At 37.3% G+C, this 20,298-nt stretch overlaps 1 protein-coding gene and 2 pseudogenes across 1 annotated transcript; 2 read left to right on the forward strand and 1 right to left on the reverse strand.

Moving 5' to 3' along the window:
- The first annotated feature begins 214 nt into the window (after positions 1-214).
- Positions 215-1,196, forward strand: LOC122231505 (annotated as a pseudogene).
- Positions 1,197-11,491: 10,295 nt separating this feature from the next.
- On the reverse strand, positions 11,492-12,439 carry LOC102961130 (olfactory receptor 5M10). Its single transcript, XM_007088830.2, has one exon. It carries the CDS (start codon positions 12,437-12,439, stop codon positions 11,492-11,494), a length of 948 nt encoding a protein of 315 aa, XP_007088892.2.
- A 4,036-nt stretch (positions 12,440-16,475) lies between these two features.
- Positions 16,476-17,173, forward strand: LOC102961421 (annotated as a pseudogene).
- The last annotated feature ends 3,125 nt before the right edge of the window (positions 17,174-20,298 follow it).

Consider the following 20,298-nt stretch of genomic DNA (forward strand, 5'->3'; position numbering starts at 1 on the left):
TGGACTTCAAATATATTGTCCATTTCACCACCAACCACCTCAAGGCACCTGCTGCAACTCTTCTATCACTGGGGCAAATAACAACCTATTTACACCTCTCTTTCCAAACCTGACTTTGTTTTAGTGCCCATTTACTTTGTTTAGTCTTGAAATGAATGCAGTTTATTTCTGGATTTATATCTGAAAAATTATTCTCTTATCAGAGAATATGATGATGGACAAACTTCCCCAACAAAATGGCACTGAGGCAACTGAGTTCATCCTGCTAGGACTCACAAGCCAACCAGGGCTGCAGCCCATCCTTTTTGTGGTGTTTCTCCTGATTTGCCTCAGCTCTCTGACAGAGAACGTCGGATTCATTGCATTAATCAGGTTCACTCCACGGCTGCAAAACACCATGTGCTTTTTCCTCACCCATTTACATGCGTGGATATTTTGTATTCTACTAACATCTCACCTCAGATGCTTGGTAATTTTCTACCAGAGAAGAAAACCATTTCCTGCATGGGGTGTCTGGCCCAATGTTTTGTTTTTGTGATTCTGCTCCTTATGGAGTATCACATGCTGGGCACCATGGCCTCTGAGAGGTACGTGGCCCTCTGCCATCCCCTACACTACAACAGCAGAATGTCCAGGCCCCTTTGCATTGCCTTGTCACTGCCCCCTACCTCTGGGTACTATGGTGGGCACAATGCAGGTACTATTAACCTCTCGCTTATCCTTTTATGGACACAACATCATCAACCATTTCTATGTGCTGCCCCACCCCTCCTGATGCTGACAGGATCAGACACTTACAGAAAGCAGACGGCTCTGTTTGTGTGTGGAGATTAACCTCACCGTTCCATCCTTATATCCTACTCATCATCCTTATCTCCTACATTTTCATTTTCACCACCATCATGAAGATCCTTTCCAGCAAAGGCCAGTGCAAAGCCTTCTCCACCCGTGGCTCTCACCTGATCACTGCCGCCATGTTTTTTGGGTCCCTATTCTGCATGTATCTGAGACCAGCCCCTGAGCAGTCTGTTGAACAAGGGAAAATTGTGGCAGCGGTTTGTATCTTTGTGAGTCTCATGCTGAATCTATTTATCTACAGCCTGAGGAACAAAGATGTGAAGCAGGCTTTGAGAACAGGGTTTCGGAGGAACTTTGGCACAATGGAGAAAAGGTCTATTTTGACAGTCTCCCAATGAAAAAAACAAAAACGTGCCAAAAACAATGAAAAAGCAACCCCTGTTGGTTGTACCTGAATGCAATTCTCTGGAGTAACACTAACATTGATTATATATGCACAGCTTCTGACCAGGTGAGAATCCTAATGGCAGCCGTGAAAAGGACAGTTGTTTGTAGATGATGACAGGTGGGAATCACAACAGCGGAAGTCAGCAGCTTATAATTAAGCAGGGTCCCCTGTTTAGTCTCACTCAAGAACTCCCTTCCCCTTGATCAGTCTGCAGAGAAGTCCTTCCTTTCAGCTCATAGGTCCACAATATTGACCATCACTGAGCTATTCTTATTAGCAAAGTGCAGGGCTTTGCAGTATGTTTCCTGAATATGCAAATAATTTACATTCACTTGATATACTACATAATTTCCTTTAATGAAAGCTGATTATCTTCTCTAAAAAGGCTGAAAACTCTAATTCTGCATATTTGTTTCAATACGTTCCTTTTTGGTACATTCTTATGTCTACTTATCCAGAGTAGAAAACCATCTGTGCTTTATTATTTTCACAAAGAATCTGATAGTTGACGTCTTAATTAACCAACACATTTGTTTCAATAGTTTTCCTTAATCAAAGCAGATACCTATAGGAATGGGCGAAACCCATCCTGGAGATAGAAATTTCATGGCCTCCATTAGAGGCTTTTATGATTCTGTTCCTACCTTATTGACAATTACTTGCTCTGTGATTCTGCATATTACCTTTCTTCCGTTCATGTCTACCCATAAACTATTTTTAAAATAGCAGCTATTCTAAGCGTGGAAATTTGGCTTTAGTATTTTGCAACTAACTCGTAGCACAGCCATATTCCTGATTGCTTGATACTTTTTGAACTTGGGCTTTACTTAAGTGAATTAATATAGCTTACCATTGATATGACACATTTAGTACATCTTTTCCTTTTAACATTCCAGCAGTTTTTATTTTTCTCTCTTTAGGAAAATCTTTCTCCAAGTAAGTTTCAGCTTCTGATCGGTTATTACATGAAGATAAGTTTCTACAGTTTTAATCTTACTTCTTTCTGTCTTTCCTTTTGGACGGAGTGACATGTATCGTCGCCACCACCAAATGGGTGCTCAAGTTTTCCTTTCTCCTCAAAAGCATTGTGAGTGTCATTTCATTGTGTGTATGTGTGAATACAGTAGATATAAAATCATCACAGAGAACATTGGTGCATCAGTTTATTAGAACCGAAATTTGTTTTACTTCATCTCCATGACACGGTACTTCTCGCTGTTGTGATGATGATGTTACAGCACAAGAAGAATTCTTCATTTGGTGGAACTTTCTTTGGGTTGATAGACTTTTGAAACATTACTATGAAAATTCTCTCAAAATATCTTTTTAGGCCTTCAGCGCATTCTTACAATTGGAATAGCTGAATAAAAGTGGACAAACATCTTTAATACTCCTGAAAACCTAACGTTAAATTGATTTCCAGAAACACTGTGAATTGTTATTTTTCCTGACACTAACAATATATGGAAGTGCTGGTCCTTTAGAACTCTCTTAACTGACATTCAAGAGTATCCTTTTTTAAATGTTTTTGTTTTGTTTTGTTTTGTTTTGTTTTGTTTTTGAGACAGAGAGCACAAGCAGGGGAGAGGCGAAGAGAGAGAGGGAGACAGAGAATCTGAAGCAGGCTGCAGGCTCCAAGCTCTCAGCACAGAGCCCAACAGGGCTTGAACCCAAGAACTGTGAGATCATGACCTGAGCCAAATTTGGATGCTTAATTGACTGAGCCACCCAGGTGCGCCCCCACAAATGAGTATCTTAGTTCATGTTTTCATTACCAAACTTGCTACTCATCCATTTTTAGCATGCTTAGATTTATCAAAGTTCCATTCACAGCTTGTAGCATTTATTTATGTGTTGGGGTTAGTGATTCAACTGATTTCTAGGAACTTATCACACCTTAACACTTTTACCACTTTATTCTCTTTGTGGCAAAATCTTTGCCCAATTATTGAGTGCTACCTATTTATTTTTTAACTTTATTTATTTATTTATTTTGAGAGAGAGGGAGAGATAATGTGAGTGGGAGAGGGGCAGAGAGAGGGAGAGAGAGGGAGGCTGCACTGCCAGCACAAAGGCAAACCTGGCCCTCGAACTCAAAAAGCTGTGAAATCATGACCTGAGCCAAAACCAGGAGTCATATGCTTAGCAAACTGAGCCACCGAGGCACCTGGAGTGCTGCTTATTTTAAATATTTTATAGTCAAACAGATTAACTTTCTGTCGCGAACTTTTCCTACTACTATTAAGCTCAGAAACATTTTTCTGATTGTTGAAATTTTCAGGATTTATTATAATTCTAATCAACACACAATTTGTTTCCAGTGATTGAATGACTCACAGCTGAGGGCTCGGTGTGGGCATGTCGGTTCTTTGGGGGGGAATAATTGTTGGCAAAAGGGAAATTTAGCTAGGGATAAAATTCTGTGTTTACATATCTGCAAAAAAATATGTGGCATTATGGACACTGGCAATGTTACAAAACTCAAATGTTTATATAAAAGTGTTAAGTAATGCACAATGGTTATAGATAAAACCGCATTCTTGCTCATCATTTATAGGCCACCAGCATCTCTCTGCCTTTCTGGAAAAAAAAAAGTCTTAATTCACTCATCTCCTTTCATCCTAAGCAGAACTGTCTATGCCATAATTCCATACATCTCCCAGTCAGGCGTGAGGACTAAGCCATAACACTCCTATTCATACCAAGACATGTTTATTCATTCTTCAAATAATTTACTGCAGATATGTCTTGTATGCATAGCCATATTTGAATTTTATGTATATATTTTCCTGTACTTCATGAATGAAACCATCTTATGCATAAATGCCAGGTTAAAAATCTTGGATAACTAGAAGCATCTGATTTGCATTTCCTACAAAAACTTTTATAAGGAAAAATAATGAAGATGGAATTTTTACTAGCAATTGGAACATATTTTATATTTATATTAATTGTAAGAACTTATTGTTAGATGTATTTACATCTATATGTATTTTAAATGATGTGAACAAATAAGAAACAGAAGTATTTCATCTAATTATACAATGAAGATAACATCATACATTTGTGAGATAATAAAGGATTGCTTAAAAATATTATGATGAAATGGGTTAACATCTATATGTGCCAAAAAGATACTTGTTTTAGACCTAAAGACATCTGCAGATTGAAAGTGATGGGATGGAGAAACATTTATCATGGAAATGGACATCAAATAAAGCCAAAGTAGCAACACTTGTATCAGACAAACTAGATTTTAAACCAAAAATGTAACAAGAGATGATGGGCTCTATATTATAAGATTATTATAATATTATTGTAATATTATTATAATATTATTGTAATATTATAATAAAGGGGACTGTCAAACAAGAAGTTCTAACATTTGTAGATACTTATGCCCCCAAATATATAAAACAATTAATAACAAACATAACGGAACTCATTAATAATAAACCAATAACAGTGGGGGATTTTAACACCACACTTACATCAGTGGATAGATGAAGCAAAAAAATCAACAAGGGAGCCATGGCTTTAAATGACACACTGGGCCAGATGAACTTAACAGATACATTAAGAACATTTCATCCTAAAGCAGCAGAATAAACATTCTTTTCTTTCTTTTTTTAAATTTTTAAAAACATTTTTACTGTTTATTTAGAGAAAGAGATAGCAGGAGCAGGAGAGGGGCAGAGAGAGAGGAAGACACAGAATCCGAAGCAGGCTCCAGGCTCTGAGCTGTCAGCACAGAGCCCGACGCGGGGGTTGAGTTCACCAGTGGTGAGATAGTGACCCGAGCCAAAGCTGGATGCTCAAATGACTGAGCCACCCAGGTGCCCCAGAATAAACATTCTTTTCAAGTACACATGAGATATTCTCCAACATAGATCACAGATTAGGTCACAAATAGGTCAGGCCTCAGCAAAGACAAAAAGATTGTGATCATACCATGTACATTTTCTGACCCCAACACCATGAACCTTGAAGTCAACCACAGGAAAAAATCTGGAAGGACCACGAATATATGGAGATTAGACAACATACTACTAATGAATCAATGGGTCAACCAGGAAATTAAAAAAAAAAAAACATTAAAAAAAAAAACATGGAAACTAATAAAACTAAAGACATGACAGTCCAAAATCGGGGGTGCAGCAAAAGTTGTCATAAGAGGGAAGTGTGTAGCATTACAGGCCTATCAAGGAAGCAAAAACATCTCAAATAAACAACCTAGCCTTACACCTAAAGGAGCTAGAAAAATAAAAACAAATAAAGCCTGCAGCCAGAATAAGAAGCTCAATAAAGTTTAAAGCAGAAATAAATGACATATAGAAACTAACAAACAAACAGAAAACAATAGAACAGATCAATGAAGCCAGGGGCTTTCTTTGAAAAAATTAATAAAATTGATAAACCCCCTAGCCAGACCTATAAAAAAGAAAAGAGAAAGGACCCAAATAAATAAAATCACGAATAAGAGAGGAGAAATAGCAACCAACAACCAACACCACAGAAATACAAGCAATTATAAGAGTATATTATGAAAAATTATATGCCGACAAATTGGGCAATCTGGAAGAAATGGATAAATTCCTAGAAAACTACAAACAACTAAAACTGAAACAGGGAGAAATACAAATTGGAACAGACAAATCACAAGCAAAGAAATTGAATCAGTAATCAAAAATCTCCCAACAAACAAAAGTCCAGTGCCAGATGGCCTCCGAGGGGAATTCTACCAAACATTTAAAGCAGTGTTAAATGTTATTCTTCTCAAACGATTCCAAAAATAAAAATGGAAGGAAAACTTCCAAACTCATTCCAGAAGGCCAGCATTATCCCAATTCCAAAACCAGACAAAAACTCCACGGAAAAGGAGAACTACAGGCCAGTATCCCTGATGAACATGGATGCATATCATAAATATATATATATATATATATATATATATATATATATATATGCAAGATACAAGCAAATCAAATCCAACAGTACATTAAAAGAATCATTCACCACAGTCAAGTGGGATTTATGCCTGAGCTGCAGGGTGGTTCAACATTCACAAATCAATCAGTGTGATAAACCACATTAATAAAAAAAAAAGGATAAGAACCATATGATCCTATAAATAGATGCAGAAAAAGCATTTGACAAAATACACCATGCATTCATGATAAAATCCCTCAACAAAGTAGGGATGGAGAGAGCATACATCAACATCATCAAGGCCATATTTGAAAAACCCACAGTTGATATCATCCTCAATAGGAAAAAAATAAGAGCTTTTTCACTAAGGTCAGGAACAAGACAGGGATGTCACCCCTCATCACTGTTATTTAGCATATTACTGGTAGTTCTAGTCTAAGCAACCAGACCACAAAAAAAAATAAAAGCATACAAATCAGCAAGGAAGAAGTCAAACTTTCACTCTTTGAAGATTGGCATGATACTCTATATAGAAATCTAAAAAGATTCCAGCAAAAATTTGCTAAAATTGATACATGAATTCAGTAAAGTTGCAAGACATAAAATAAATGTACAGAAATCTGTTGCATTTCTATACACCAATAATGAAGCGGCAGAGAGAGAAATCAATCCGTCCCACTTACATTTGCACCCAAAACAATTAGATACCTAGGAATAAACCTAACCAAAGAGGTAAAATGTCTGTACTCTGAAAACTATAAAACAGTGATGAAAGAAACTGAGGTGATACAAAAATGGGAAAAAATATTCCAGGCTCATAGATTGAAATAACCAATATTGTTCAAATGTCTATTCTACCAAAGGTAATCTACACATTGAATGCAATGTCGGTGAAAACATAACCAGCATTATGCACAAAGCTAGAACAAATGATCCTAAAATTTGTGTGAAACCCCAAAAGATACGCAATAGCCAAAACAATCTTGAAAAAGAAAAGCAAACCTGCAGGGATCACAATCCTAGACTTCAAGTTATATTACAAAACTGTAGTGATGAAAAATAGACACATGGATCAATGGAATAGAACAGAAAAACCAGAAATGAACCCACAACTACATTGGCCAACAATCTTCAACAAAGCAGGAAGGAGTATCCAATGGAAAAAAGACATTCTCTTCAACAAATGATATTGGGAAAATTGGACAGCAACATAAAGAATGAACCTGGACCACTTTCTTACACCATACACAAAAATAAATTCAAAATGGATGAAAGACCTAAGTGTGAGACAGGAAACCATCAAAATCCTAGCAAGAACACAGGCAGCAACTTCTTTAACCTTGGCCACCACAACTTGTTACTAGGTATGTCTCCTGAGGCAAAGGAAACGGAAGGAAAAATGAACTATTGGGACTTCATCAAATTAAAAAGCTTCTGCACAGCAAAGGAAACAATCAATGAAACTAAAAGGCAACCTACAGAATGTGAGAAGATATTTGCAAAGGACATATTTGATAAAGGGTTAGTATCCAAAATATATAAAAACTTATAAAGCCCAGTACCCAAAAACAAATAATCCAGTTAAGAACTAGGCAGAAGACATGAATAAATACTTGCCCAAAGAAGACATCCAGATGGCTAACAGACACATAAGATGCTCCACATCACTCATCATCAGAGAAATACAAGTCCGAAACCACAACGAGATACCACCTCACACCTGTCAGAATGGCTAAAATTAACACCCCAAGAAACAACAGATGTTGGAGAGGATGCAGAGAAAGAGAAACCCTCTTGTACTGTTGGTGGGAATGCAAACTGGTGCAGGGACTCTGGAAACCAGGATGAAGTAGCCTCAAAAAGTTAAAAACAGAACTACCCTATGATCCAGAAATTGTGCTACCAGGTAGTCATTCAAAGAATACAAATACTGATCTGGAAAGATAGATGCACCCCAATGTTTGTGGCAGCCTTACCAACATAGCCAAACTATGGAAAGAACCCAAATGTCCATCAACTAATAAATAGATAAAGAAGTTAGTGTGTGTGTGTGTGTGTGTGTGTGTGTGTATAATGGCATATTCCTCAGCCATAAAAAGGAATGAAATCTTGCTATTTGCACTGACATGGATGGGATTAGAGAGTATTATGCAAAATCAGATAAGTCAGTTAAAGACAAATACCATATGATTTCACTCATATGTGGAACTTAATAAACAGATAAACATAGGGGAAAAGAAGAAACAGAAGCAAACCAGAAAACAGGTTATTAATTATGCACAACAAACTGAGGGTTACGGGAGGGGAGGTATGTGGGGAATGGTTTCAATGAAGCATGGGTATTAAGGAGAGTACTTGTGGTGAGCACTAGGAGTTGTATGTAAGGGAAGGATCACTAGATTCAACACCTGAAACAAATATTACACAGTATCTTAACTCAAAGGAATTTCTTAATTAAAAAAAAAAGAGGAAACAGGTTAAAATATGAAGGGAAAGGTTATATAATATCACAGTGCGCAATAAAATTTTATTTAGAAAAATTCAACATATTCCTACAAAATATGGCCAGGAAAAATGAATAACATACAGAGATGCTTGCTTATTTAATTTTAGGTGGCAGAGAGGCCACAAAACAAAATTTAAAAAAATTTTCCCATAAAAATGTGAATATTCTTCATATGAGGAATCATCAGAAATAACATGAACAGCAATCATCAAACTGATGTATGTCTTTTATTACTTAAAAGTCTGTTTCAATTATTCTTCTGTTCCAATTAAAACATATTCCTTTCCTAAGAGTGCAGTTGAGACAACAAAGAAGACAAACAATCTTAAATGATATGCCCAAATATTAATAATTAGACATGAATAGACATGTCCAGACATGAATAAATAGACATGAATTAATAAATAGACATGAATAGACATTAATTAATAATTAATATAATAACTAGTCATAAGTGCTTATGACTAAGTTGATGACTCCCAGAGAAAAATTTACCCACAGAAAAAAATTAACAAAAAGTTTAAAAAATAGCAAAAGCCATATTCAGAGCATTAAATGCAGCAATTCCCCATCCTAAAAAAACAATCAAGCATGTTCATGGAGATATGAGTTAATCCTTGCAATAATAGGATACAATATGACAGAAGCTTGCAAGACAAACTGTATGCAAAGAAGGTGCACCAAATTCATTATAATAAGAGATTACAAGTACGTTTTGCTTTTTTTTTCAAAATTTAATTTGAATTTTGTTCCAAAATTGAAAAACCCTTTAGTATTTTCCAATTTACTTTTCTACAATTCATATGCAATATTCTTGTACCTAATTTCAAGTATGGTCGAATTTTCTGTATAATACTTTAAAAGTGGTGTTCACTAAAAATATTTAGTCTGTATGAAAATACAAACATTACACTATCAAGTGAAAACTTAGGATTCAAACTTGTATAGGGCAAATGATTCCAATTGTGTCTCAGGAATTATAAGAATATGTATGCATATCAAATCATTGAGAAAAATATAATAAAATACAAACAGAAGGGGCGCCTGGGTGGCTTAGTCGGTTAAGCAGCCGACTTCGGCTCAGGTCACGATCTCACGGTTCATGGGTTCGAGCCCCGCATCAGGCTCTGTGTTCACAGCTCAGAGCCTGGAGCCTGTTTCAGATTCTGCTCCTCCCTCACTCGTGCTCTGTCTCCCTCTGTCTCAAAAATAAATAAACATTAAAGAAAAATTTAAAAATAAATAAATAAATAAAAATAAAATACAAACAGAAGTTGCCCACTGGAGTAGGAAATGTCACCAATAAATGTCATTGCCTCACATCAGTTTGTTTTTTTAATTTGTATATGGCAAACATTGTTGAAAGAATCAGCCTTATTCATTCAACTGAGACCTAAGAATGGAGCCTAACTTACTAAAACTGCAGGTCATTTAAGTATTGTTCTGGAAAAGCATTTGAATACATTACTGTAAATATAGGAATTGATTTCACATAAGCATTTACTACTGCCATCTTAGTTAATATCCGAGCACGCAATATTAGAACACCGACATTTAAGATAATTTTTAGAAAATTTAACCTACATTTCAATATGCAGCCATCAGCTTGACTAATAACACGTAGGTTCATGTGCTAACGTGTTGAATTATGCACCTCTTCATATAACTTCTTTACTATTACTTTTCACGATAGAAATTTTGGAAAATACTGTAACAGCCTTATTCACCAAATAATGAGTCACAGACACTTTTATGAACCAAAGTAAACATCAGGTATTCTCCTCAGAAAGATAAAGACACACTGCTCATTTGTAGAATGTTTCAGGGCATCTTAGGTCTACAGAGCCAATTGATAGACTCTATTTATTAAGTCTGAATAAATTGGATCTAAGTCAGAAGTACTAAGTGAAATATATATCTAGATTTCTATTATACTATGATTGAACTGGATCCATGATTCTGAAAACTTATAAGCAGGTGTTGAGAGTATTTTTTTCAAAATTGAGAAGCATAAACAATATTTATAATAAGACAAAACTTTTTCAGGATATCTATAATATTGGTTGGGAAAAAATATGGAAAGCTTAAACTTATAGGGGATCCATATATTTAAAATTCCCCCGGGGCGCCTGGGTGGTTCAGTCCGTTGGGCGGCCGACTTCGGCTCAGGTCATGATCTCATGGTCCGTGAGTTCGAGCCCCGGGTCGGGCTCTGTGCTGACAGCTCAGAGCCTGGAGCCTGTTTCGGATTCTGTGTCTCCCTCTCTCTGACCCTTCCCTGTACACGCTCTGTCTCTCTCTGTCTCAGAAATAAATAAACGTTTAAAAAATAATAAAAATAAAATAAAATTCCCCCAATGTAATACAGTGATTACTCAGGCACAAGACCATTGATCTATATCACTCATTGAAGAATAAATTATTTCATAATTCTCTTTTAAAATGTTTAAAACTAATCACTCTATTTTGAACCTCATTATGGCTCTCTAGACCATATAATTCAGAGGAGATGAATCTCCCATGTTCCAATCAAACAATTAATTCTAATATTTATCCCCAAGAAAATAAAGACGTTGAAGTGTTTTCAGGAATTATTGGATACTATACAATTTACATTCTGAGATTTCTTTGCTAAGGAAAATACTGTTTCAACATTACAATTTTTATTAAAGCTATTACTTTGTGGAGAAATTTGCTAATGTCATTGAGAGTTTATGTAATATTCCATCATGACTATAGAGTAGTAGGTTTGCCCTGTGAAGGGACCCACTATGTTATTACAGACACTCAGTAATTACAATGAACAGATGCTACATTACAGTTTTATGAAAGAGATTTCCCTGAATGATTTGCTGCATAGCATGGATCACATGCTTGTTTCTTAAACTGTAGATCAGTGGGTTCAACATTGGGCTCAAGAAAGTATAAAAGACTGCAATTATTTTGGACTCCTCTACAGACTTCTCAGATGGGGTCCTTAAGTACATGCAGAAGAGGGTTCCATAAAATAGGGTGACTGTTGTCAAGTGGGAACCACAAGTAGAAAAGGCCTTGTGCCTGCCTTCAGCAGAACGGATCCTCAAGATGGCTGCAATAATGAGAAGGTAGGAAAGGACAATGATGAAGAGAGAGCTTGACAGAGTCAAGCCAGCGACTACCAACATCGCCATCTTTTTGACATAAGTGTCAGAGCAGGCCAACATTAACAGAGGAGGATCTGCACAGTAGAAATGATTGATTTCAAGGGAGCCACAGAAGGACAAGTGAAAAGTCAGCAGTGTCTGGGAGAGTCCATTAAGGAAGCCATAAATATAGGGGACCATGACTAGAGAGATACAAACGTTCTTAGACATTCTGGTATTGTAACGTAAAGGGCTACAAATGGCTACATAGCGATCCAATGCCATTGAGGCCAGCATGTAAAGCTCAGTGATCACCAGGGCAATGAAGAGAAGACACTGTGTGAAGCATCCAGCATAGGAGATGGTCTTCTGGTCGGAGACGAAGTTGTGCAGCATATTTGGAGTGATATTGGAGGAATAGCAAATGTCCACGAAGGAGAGATGGCTAAGGAAGAAGTACATGGGTGTTTGGAGGTGAGAATTGGTCCTGATCAGCATAATCATGCAGAGATTGCCTGCCAGCGTGATCAGGTAGATCACCAGAAACACCCCAAACAGGATCTTCTCCAGGACAGGGTCGTCTGTGAGTCCCAGGAGAATGAATTCTGTCACTGTAGTGTGGTTTGGGGAAGACATTCTCTTATCCCTTTTAAACTGAGAGTGACAGAGAAAGTGAGAAATTCCATCTGATCCAGAGTCTCCATTTATTCCATCCATTTCATCATTTATTCATTGATATATTCATCTACCAGAAAATTTCTCTTCTAACAATATATCATAACTTCTACATAAATATTTAGTACATGTCACCGTACTGTCTTTTTCTCCTATATCTCAAATACCAAACATACACCCACTTTCTCTGTCTCCTGTGTATATATATTCATATATGCACATTTCATATTAATTAGTATCTACTAATGTATAATATTACGTATTTTATGTATATACATGTTCATACATTTATGCCTTTCTTCCCAGGGAACTCCTGGGAAGTTTGAAATATTTGAATTTGGTCACACTTTGAGAAAAAGAAAACCCGTGGGATGAAATTCAGCAATGAAAAGGTGCAAGAAAGGTTGCCTGGGTAGCTCAATCAGTTAAGCTTCCAACTTCGGCTCAGGTCATGATCTCACAGTTCACAGGTTCAAGCCCACATCAGGCTCTGTGCTGACAGTTTGGAGCCTGCTTTGAATTCTGTGTCTCCCTCTCTGTCTGCCCTTCCCCCACTTGTGCTCTGTCTCTCTCTCAAAAAATAAATAAATAAACTTTAAAAAATTAAAAAGAAAAAAAAAAGATTAACTCAATTTGGGGGACTTAGCTGGCTCAGTCTGTTAAGCGTCTGACTTCGTTTCAGGTCATGATCTCACAGTTCGTGGGTTCAAATCCTGTGTCAGGCTCTGTACTTACAGCCCAGAGCCTGGAGCCTACTTTGGATTCTATTTCCCTGCCTGTCTCTGCCCCTCCTGTGCTTGTGCTCTGTCTCTCATCTCTAAAATAAATAAATAAATAAATAAATAAATAAATAAAATAGATTTTTTTTTAAATAAGAAAAGGTGCAGGTAATTAGTTAGCATCATTCAAATGGACAAAAATGAGCTTGCATTTCTAATGTCCCACGAACAATGATAGGTTATTGTTTCAGATATAACATGGGAGATAAATCTTTAGTACCATATTTTCTCCTTAAATCTACAGCCGTCTGGCTTGATTTCATTCAGAAACATTTATTTATGAGATTCATCTCTTGATACTTGGCTAACAGTTTACAGAATAAAGAATTATTTCTGCTCTGTAAATTGACACATTCATTTATTCATTTACACTGTAAAGGCTGATTTGTTTTTTCCGTCCTAGGTTCTGCGGTTACCACAGTGAACAAACACCCCAACCTCATGCTGCATATATTGTAGGAAAATGAACAGATATTAGACACATAGACAAAGAGATATATCATTATGTTAGTTAAAAGCAAGTGCTATGAAGAAAAATAAAGACGGAATGCATTTAGATGCATTTTTTCCTCTTTATTGGGATACAAATCTCCACACAAAGAACATAACATATTTTTAGTAAACAATGTAGAAAGTGACCTACCTGGAAAAAGCTGATTTACCATGTTTTGTAAAATCAAGGTGGGAAGATTTATAATGTATTTCTTAAGTATATTCCGTAGAGTATTAAAAAATAATTGTAAAAAAGTAATTAAAAGAGTCTTTGTTCCTCACAGGTATAACCTTAAATTGATGCTCTGAGAACTGAATTCTCCTTTGAGGCCAATATCCCTATCTAACATATATATACACTGCTTAGTTCTGTGCATGAGATCTTTAGCACAATTAGCCAAATTAGCCCTCCGTTTTAATACTATTGGAAGAAGGAAGACAAGGATAGATAGGTTTTGCACTTTTTTAATATGGTAGAGTGGGAATTCCAATTAGAAAGTCTGTTTTTCCCTGTAAACACTAAGGTGACTTCAGCTAGTGAGACTGCAGACTAAGAAGGTACTATAGGTGAGTGATTTGAGGAGCACAAAGACCAGGAAAACTGCAGACTAGAAAAAATACTCACCTCAAGTAATTCTGACAAAGGATCTATGTCCAGAATAAGTGCATAGCCCTCCATAACTAAGGGATGAAAATATAACCAGCCCAGTAAAAAAGAATCTGAAGTGAGCAGGCTCTTCATAAAAGATATCTGAACAGCCAATAACAGCAGGGAAAAAAAAATGTCGACCACTATAATTGTCAAGAAAAGCAAATTATAACTACATCCGGATGCTTCTTCACACCCATCTCAAGAGCAAGAATTAAAACAGATTGAGAATAAACAGACAAAAATGACAATGCAAAATAACGTAACTCTCCTAATACATCCCTTGAGGGAATATAAAGTCATTCAGCGGCTTTGGAAAATGGGTCTACCTCCTAAAATTTCTCATAGACTTACAGTTTCTTACTAACCTGTGACGAAACAAGTATTATTCAAGTATTTATTCAAGAAAATAGATGGCACTTATCCACAAAGAAACTCAAACATATATTAGCAGACGCATAGACGAACGATTTGTGGTATGTCCAGATGTGGACACAAAATGAACAAAACTTTTTAAAAATTTGGAAGAGAAAGGAGACGAGTTTTATTTGAGCCCAAGGTGGGACAGATGCCCAAGATACACAGTCTTCAGAAAGAAGAGAGTGCTCAGGGGGGGAACACTATATATATATATATATATATATACACACATATATATATACATATGTATATATATATATACATATATATATATATACATATGTATATATATATGTGTGTATATATATATACATATGTATATATATAACATAAGGAGTTGCAAATTACCATGATGAAGGACATTCCAGAAAGTTACACCCTAATCTTATGTTTTTAGTATGTGCATTGCTGCATGACTTTAATCTTAGGGGAATCAGGAAGGTTTTGCTTTTTGTTTTGTTTTGTTTCTTTATGTTTGGGATGCTTCTTCTTGGTGATTTCTTTATTTTTATTTTTTTAATGAAGCAGATAGATGTGTGCTCGGGGGAGAAACAACCCATGCTTTGAGCCTTTGCGGACTCACTTGGACCTTGGTAAATTTTAATTTTTTTTTTGGTGTTTATTTATCTTTGAGACAGAGAGAGACAGAGTGTGAGTGGGGGAGGAGCAGAGAGAGAGGGAGCCACAAAATCTGAAAAAGGCTCCAGGCTCTGAGCTGTCAGCACAGAGCCCAATGCGGGGCTCGATCTTACTAACCATGAGATCATGACCTGAGCTGAAGTAGGATGCTTACCAACTGAGCCACCCAGGCACCCCTGGACCTTGGTAAATTTTAAATAATAACTTTCCTGGTAGTCCAGGAGCAGGGCCCCCAATGTTATTGAAAATTTCCTTTGTTACATATAATGGAAATAAAAACAAAACCTGACTAACGCAACTTAAATAAATCCCGAAAACATACTACAGAGAACAACGAACTTCCTAAAAGCAGGGGAATGGCCTCTCCCAAACCTGTTCCTCCGTAAAATCAATGAGAACACTGGCAGAGTGGTCAAATCAACTTCTTCGGACTTTTGGAAAGTAACCAAAGGCTTGCAATAAACCTAGGATTGCTTATTCAAGTAAAAATGGCAGAATCTGGTAAGAAGGTTGACCTCTGTGGTGATTTTATGTGCCCCGTTCCCATTCCCCATCCTCAGGGCTCAGCAGCTTTGAAAAAGTGCAATTGTGATTGCATGGCTGCACGCACTGCCAAGATACAATCAAAATCTCTATCTTTCATTGTGAGTATATGTACCTCCATAAATTTGATTTAAAGGTCACTTTTATTTCCACAGGGTCAAGCAGATCAAGTTATTCACTAGATGCTTAATACTGACAAAATATTTGTTACTAATAAAGTGTAACAGCAAAGGTATGATGTGATCAGGGCTCTTTCCAGCCTTACACTAATGCAGTTCAAGAGCAAACGTTTCCTTCCCCTCAAAAAATTTTTAAGAAACACTTCAAGGATGGAATCCAGAAAGCTATGTAGATAATCTTTCTTCCCTTCTCTTTTCTTGGTTCCCAGTTTCAGAGACCTCGGTTTTAAAAACGTGAGAGGATGAAAGACAAGCAGCTAAGGAGGAGTAGTTAGATGAAGAATTTTAAGTAGTAAATGGGGGTGGTCAAAGGAAATATACGAGAGTTCTCTCCACGAATCTTCATCAGCCTTATGCAGTATTACGTGCTGGGCACCATGGCCTCTGAGAGGTATGTGGCCCTCTGCCATCCCCTACACTACAACAGCAGAATGTCCAGGCCCCTTTGCATCTGCCTGTCACTGCCCCCTACCTCTGGGTACTATGGTGGGCACAATGCAGGTACTATTGACCTCCCGCTTATCCTTTTATGGACACAACTTCATCAACCATTTCTATGTGCTGCCCCACCCCTCCTGATGCTGACAGGATCAGACACTTACAGAAAGCAGACGGCTCTATTTGTGTGTGGGCCTCACCGTTCCATCCTTATATCCTACTCATCATCCTTATCTCCTACATTTTCATTTTCACCACCATCATGAGGATCCCTTCCAGCAAAGGCCAGTGCAAAGCCTTCTCCACCCGTGGCTCTCACCTGATCACTGCCGCCATGGTTTTTGGGTCCCTATTCTGCATGTATCTGAGACCAGCCCCTGAGCAGTCTGTTGGACAAGGGAAAATTGTGGCAGCGGTTTGTATCTTTGTGAGTCTCATGCTGAATCTATTTATCTACAGCCTGAGGAACAAAGATGTGAAGCAGGCTTTGAGAACAGGGTTTCGGAGGAACTTTGGCACAATGGAGGAAAGGTCTATTTTGACAGTCTCCCAATGAAAAAAACAAAAACGTGCCAAAAACAATGAAAAAGCAACCCCTGTTGGTTGTACCTGAATGCAATTCTCTGGAGTAACACTAACATTGATTATATATGCACAGCTTCTGACCAGGTGAGAATCCTAATGGCAGCCGTGAAAAGGACAGTTGTTTGGAGATGATGACAGGTGGGAATCACAACAGCGGAAGTCAGCAGCTTATAATTAAGCAGGGTCCCCTGTTTAGTCTCACTCAAGAACTCCCTTCCCCTTGATCAGTCTGCAGAGAAGTCCTTCCTTTCAGCTCATAGGTCCACAATATTGACCATCACTGAGCTATTCTTATTAGCAAAGTGCAGGGCTTTGCAGTATGTTTCCTGAATATGCAAATAATTTACATTCACTTGATATACTACATAATTTCCTTTAATGAAAGCTGATTATCTTCTCTAAAAAGGCTGAAAACTCTAATTCTGCATATTTGTTTCAATACGTTCCTTTTTGGTACATTCTTATGTCTACTTATCCAGAGTAGAAAACCATCTGTGCTTTATTATTTTCACAAAGAATCTGATAGTTGACGTCTTAATTAACCAACACATTTGTTTCAATAGTTTTCCTTAATCAAAGCAGATATCTATAGGAATGGGCGAAACCCATTCTGGATATAGAAATTTCATGGCCTCCATTAGAGGCTTTTATGATTCTGTTCCTACCTTATTGACAATTACTTGCTCTGTGATTCTGCATATTACCTTTCTTCGGTTCTTGTCTACCCATAAACTATTTTTAAAATAGCAGCTATTCTAAGCGTGGAAATTCGGGTTTAGTATTTTGCAACTAACTTGTAGCACAGCCATATTCCTGATTGCTTGATACTTTTTGAACTTGGGCTTTACTTAAGTGAATTAATATAGCTTACCATTGATATGACACATTTAGTACATCTTTTCCTTTTAATATTTCAGCAGTTTTTATTTTTCTCTCTTTAGGAAAATCTTTCTCCACGTAAGTTTCAGCTTCTGATCGGTTATTACATGAAGATAAGTTTCTACAGTTTTTTTTTTAACGTTTATTTATTTTTCAGACAGAGGGAGACACAGCATGAACGGGGGAGGGGCAGAGAGAGAGGGAAACACAGAATCAGAAGCAGGCTCCAGGCTCTGAGCCATCAGCCCAGAGCCCGACGCGGGGCTTGAACTCGCCGACCGCGAGATCGTGACCTGAGCTGAAGTCAGACACTTAACCGACTGAGCCACCCAGGCGCCCCAAGTTTCTACAGTTTTAATCTTACTTCTTTCTTTCTTTCCTTTTGGACGTAGCGACGTGTATCGTCGCCACCACCAAGTGGGTGCTCAAGTTTTCCTTTCTCCTCAAAAGCATTGTGAGTGCCATTTCATTGTGTGTATGTGTGAATACAGTAGATATAAAATCATCACAGAGAACATTGGTGCATCAGTTTATTAGAACCGAAATTTGTTTTACTTCATCTCCATGACACGGTACTTCTCACTGTTGTGATGATGATGTTACAGCACAAGAAGAATTCTTCATTTGGTGGAACTTTCTTTGGGTTGATAGACTTTTGAGCGTCAAAGAAAAAATTGTTTTCCTGATTAAAACTACGCAGATAAAGATACTGATACTTACTTTCCCCAAACCTCACCCCTACAATATACATAAGCATAGTCTGTTTCCTCAAATTAATTGGAAGCACAGTGTATTTTTTTATTTAGGTACAGTGGGCATTCAATGTTACATTCGTGTCAGGTGTACAACATAGTGATTCGCCATCTGTATATGTCATGTTGTGCTGACCATCGAGGTAGCTACCACCTGTCACCATGCTATGCTAGTACAATATCACTGATGATACTCCCTGTGTTGTGCCTTTTATTCCAAAGACTTATTCATTCCATAACTAAAAGCCTGTATATCCCCGTCCCCTTCATCCATTTTTCCATCTCCCCACCAACATCTCCTCAGACAACCATGACTTTGTTCTTTCTGTCTACAGGTCTTTTGTTCATTTGTTTATTCATTTGTTTTATTTTTGAGATGCCACATAAATCTTTCTCAGTCTAAATGACTTCACTTAGCATAATGCCTTCTACCTCATCGAGGTTGTCACTAAAAACATGAGCTTTTCCCACTTTATGGCTGCATAGCATTCCATTATATGTGTGTGTGTGTGTGTGTGTGTGTACCATATCTTGCTTATCTGTTCGTCTATTGGTGGACACTTAGACTTCTGAAACACAGTATGTTTAAGGGGAAAAATAAGAGGAACTTGGATTGAAAGGAATCTGCATTACCATCAAGTTCCATTACTATTAGGGGACTGTTTGGAGCCCTTGTTTTTCCAACTTTCCTATTTGAAATCTAACAGTAATAAAGATCTTTCAGTTTATATCTTAAGATCAGGACTGTACTGGTAACATACCTTTTTTTTGCCTTTTTTTTGTACATATACAAGAAATTGTTGTTTCTTTTCCAAAATTAGTATATGCATATAAACAACAAATTTTACTTTTCCTTAATCTTAGCGCTTAACAAAGTTATATTGTAAACATCATTGTACCCTATTTCCTTCTAAAATTCTCTGTAAAATCTTTTGGCCTTTCTTTAATTGGGTCCTTTGGTCATTTTAACGTCTAGAATCTGCCCATGCCTAAGGGTTACAAAACGCAGGCAATCCTCACCTGGCACAGTGCTGAGGTGACTGTGACTGTTAGGAAGTAGGACACATTTGCATTCTGCATAAGTTTCAGTGAACAGGGTAACCTGCAATGTGAGGGTGGCCTGTATTTCATAAGCCTTTGTTGCCTTTTTCTCAATTTCAAAGCAAACATTCTTATGAAAACACTCCCCTATGTCTTATTATGCCTTCAGCATATTCTTAAATTGGAAGAGTTGAATAACAGTGGACATTTTTCTAAGTTCACTTATTTATTTTGAAAGAGAGAGAAAGACGGAGACAGAGAGCATCAGTGGGGGAGGGCTAGCGAGAGGGGGAGAAAGAGAATCCCAAGCATTCTCTGCACCTTCAGAGCAGAGCCCAACGTAGAGCTGGATCTCGTGAAGCATGAGATCATGACTGGAGCCAAAATCAAAAGTCGGATGTTTAACCAACAGGGGCACCCGGGT

This window comes from Panthera tigris, chromosome D1 (assembly GCF_018350195.1).
Source record: "Panthera tigris isolate Pti1 chromosome D1, P.tigris_Pti1_mat1.1, whole genome shotgun sequence".
NCBI lineage: Eukaryota > Metazoa > Chordata > Mammalia > Carnivora > Felidae > Panthera > Panthera tigris.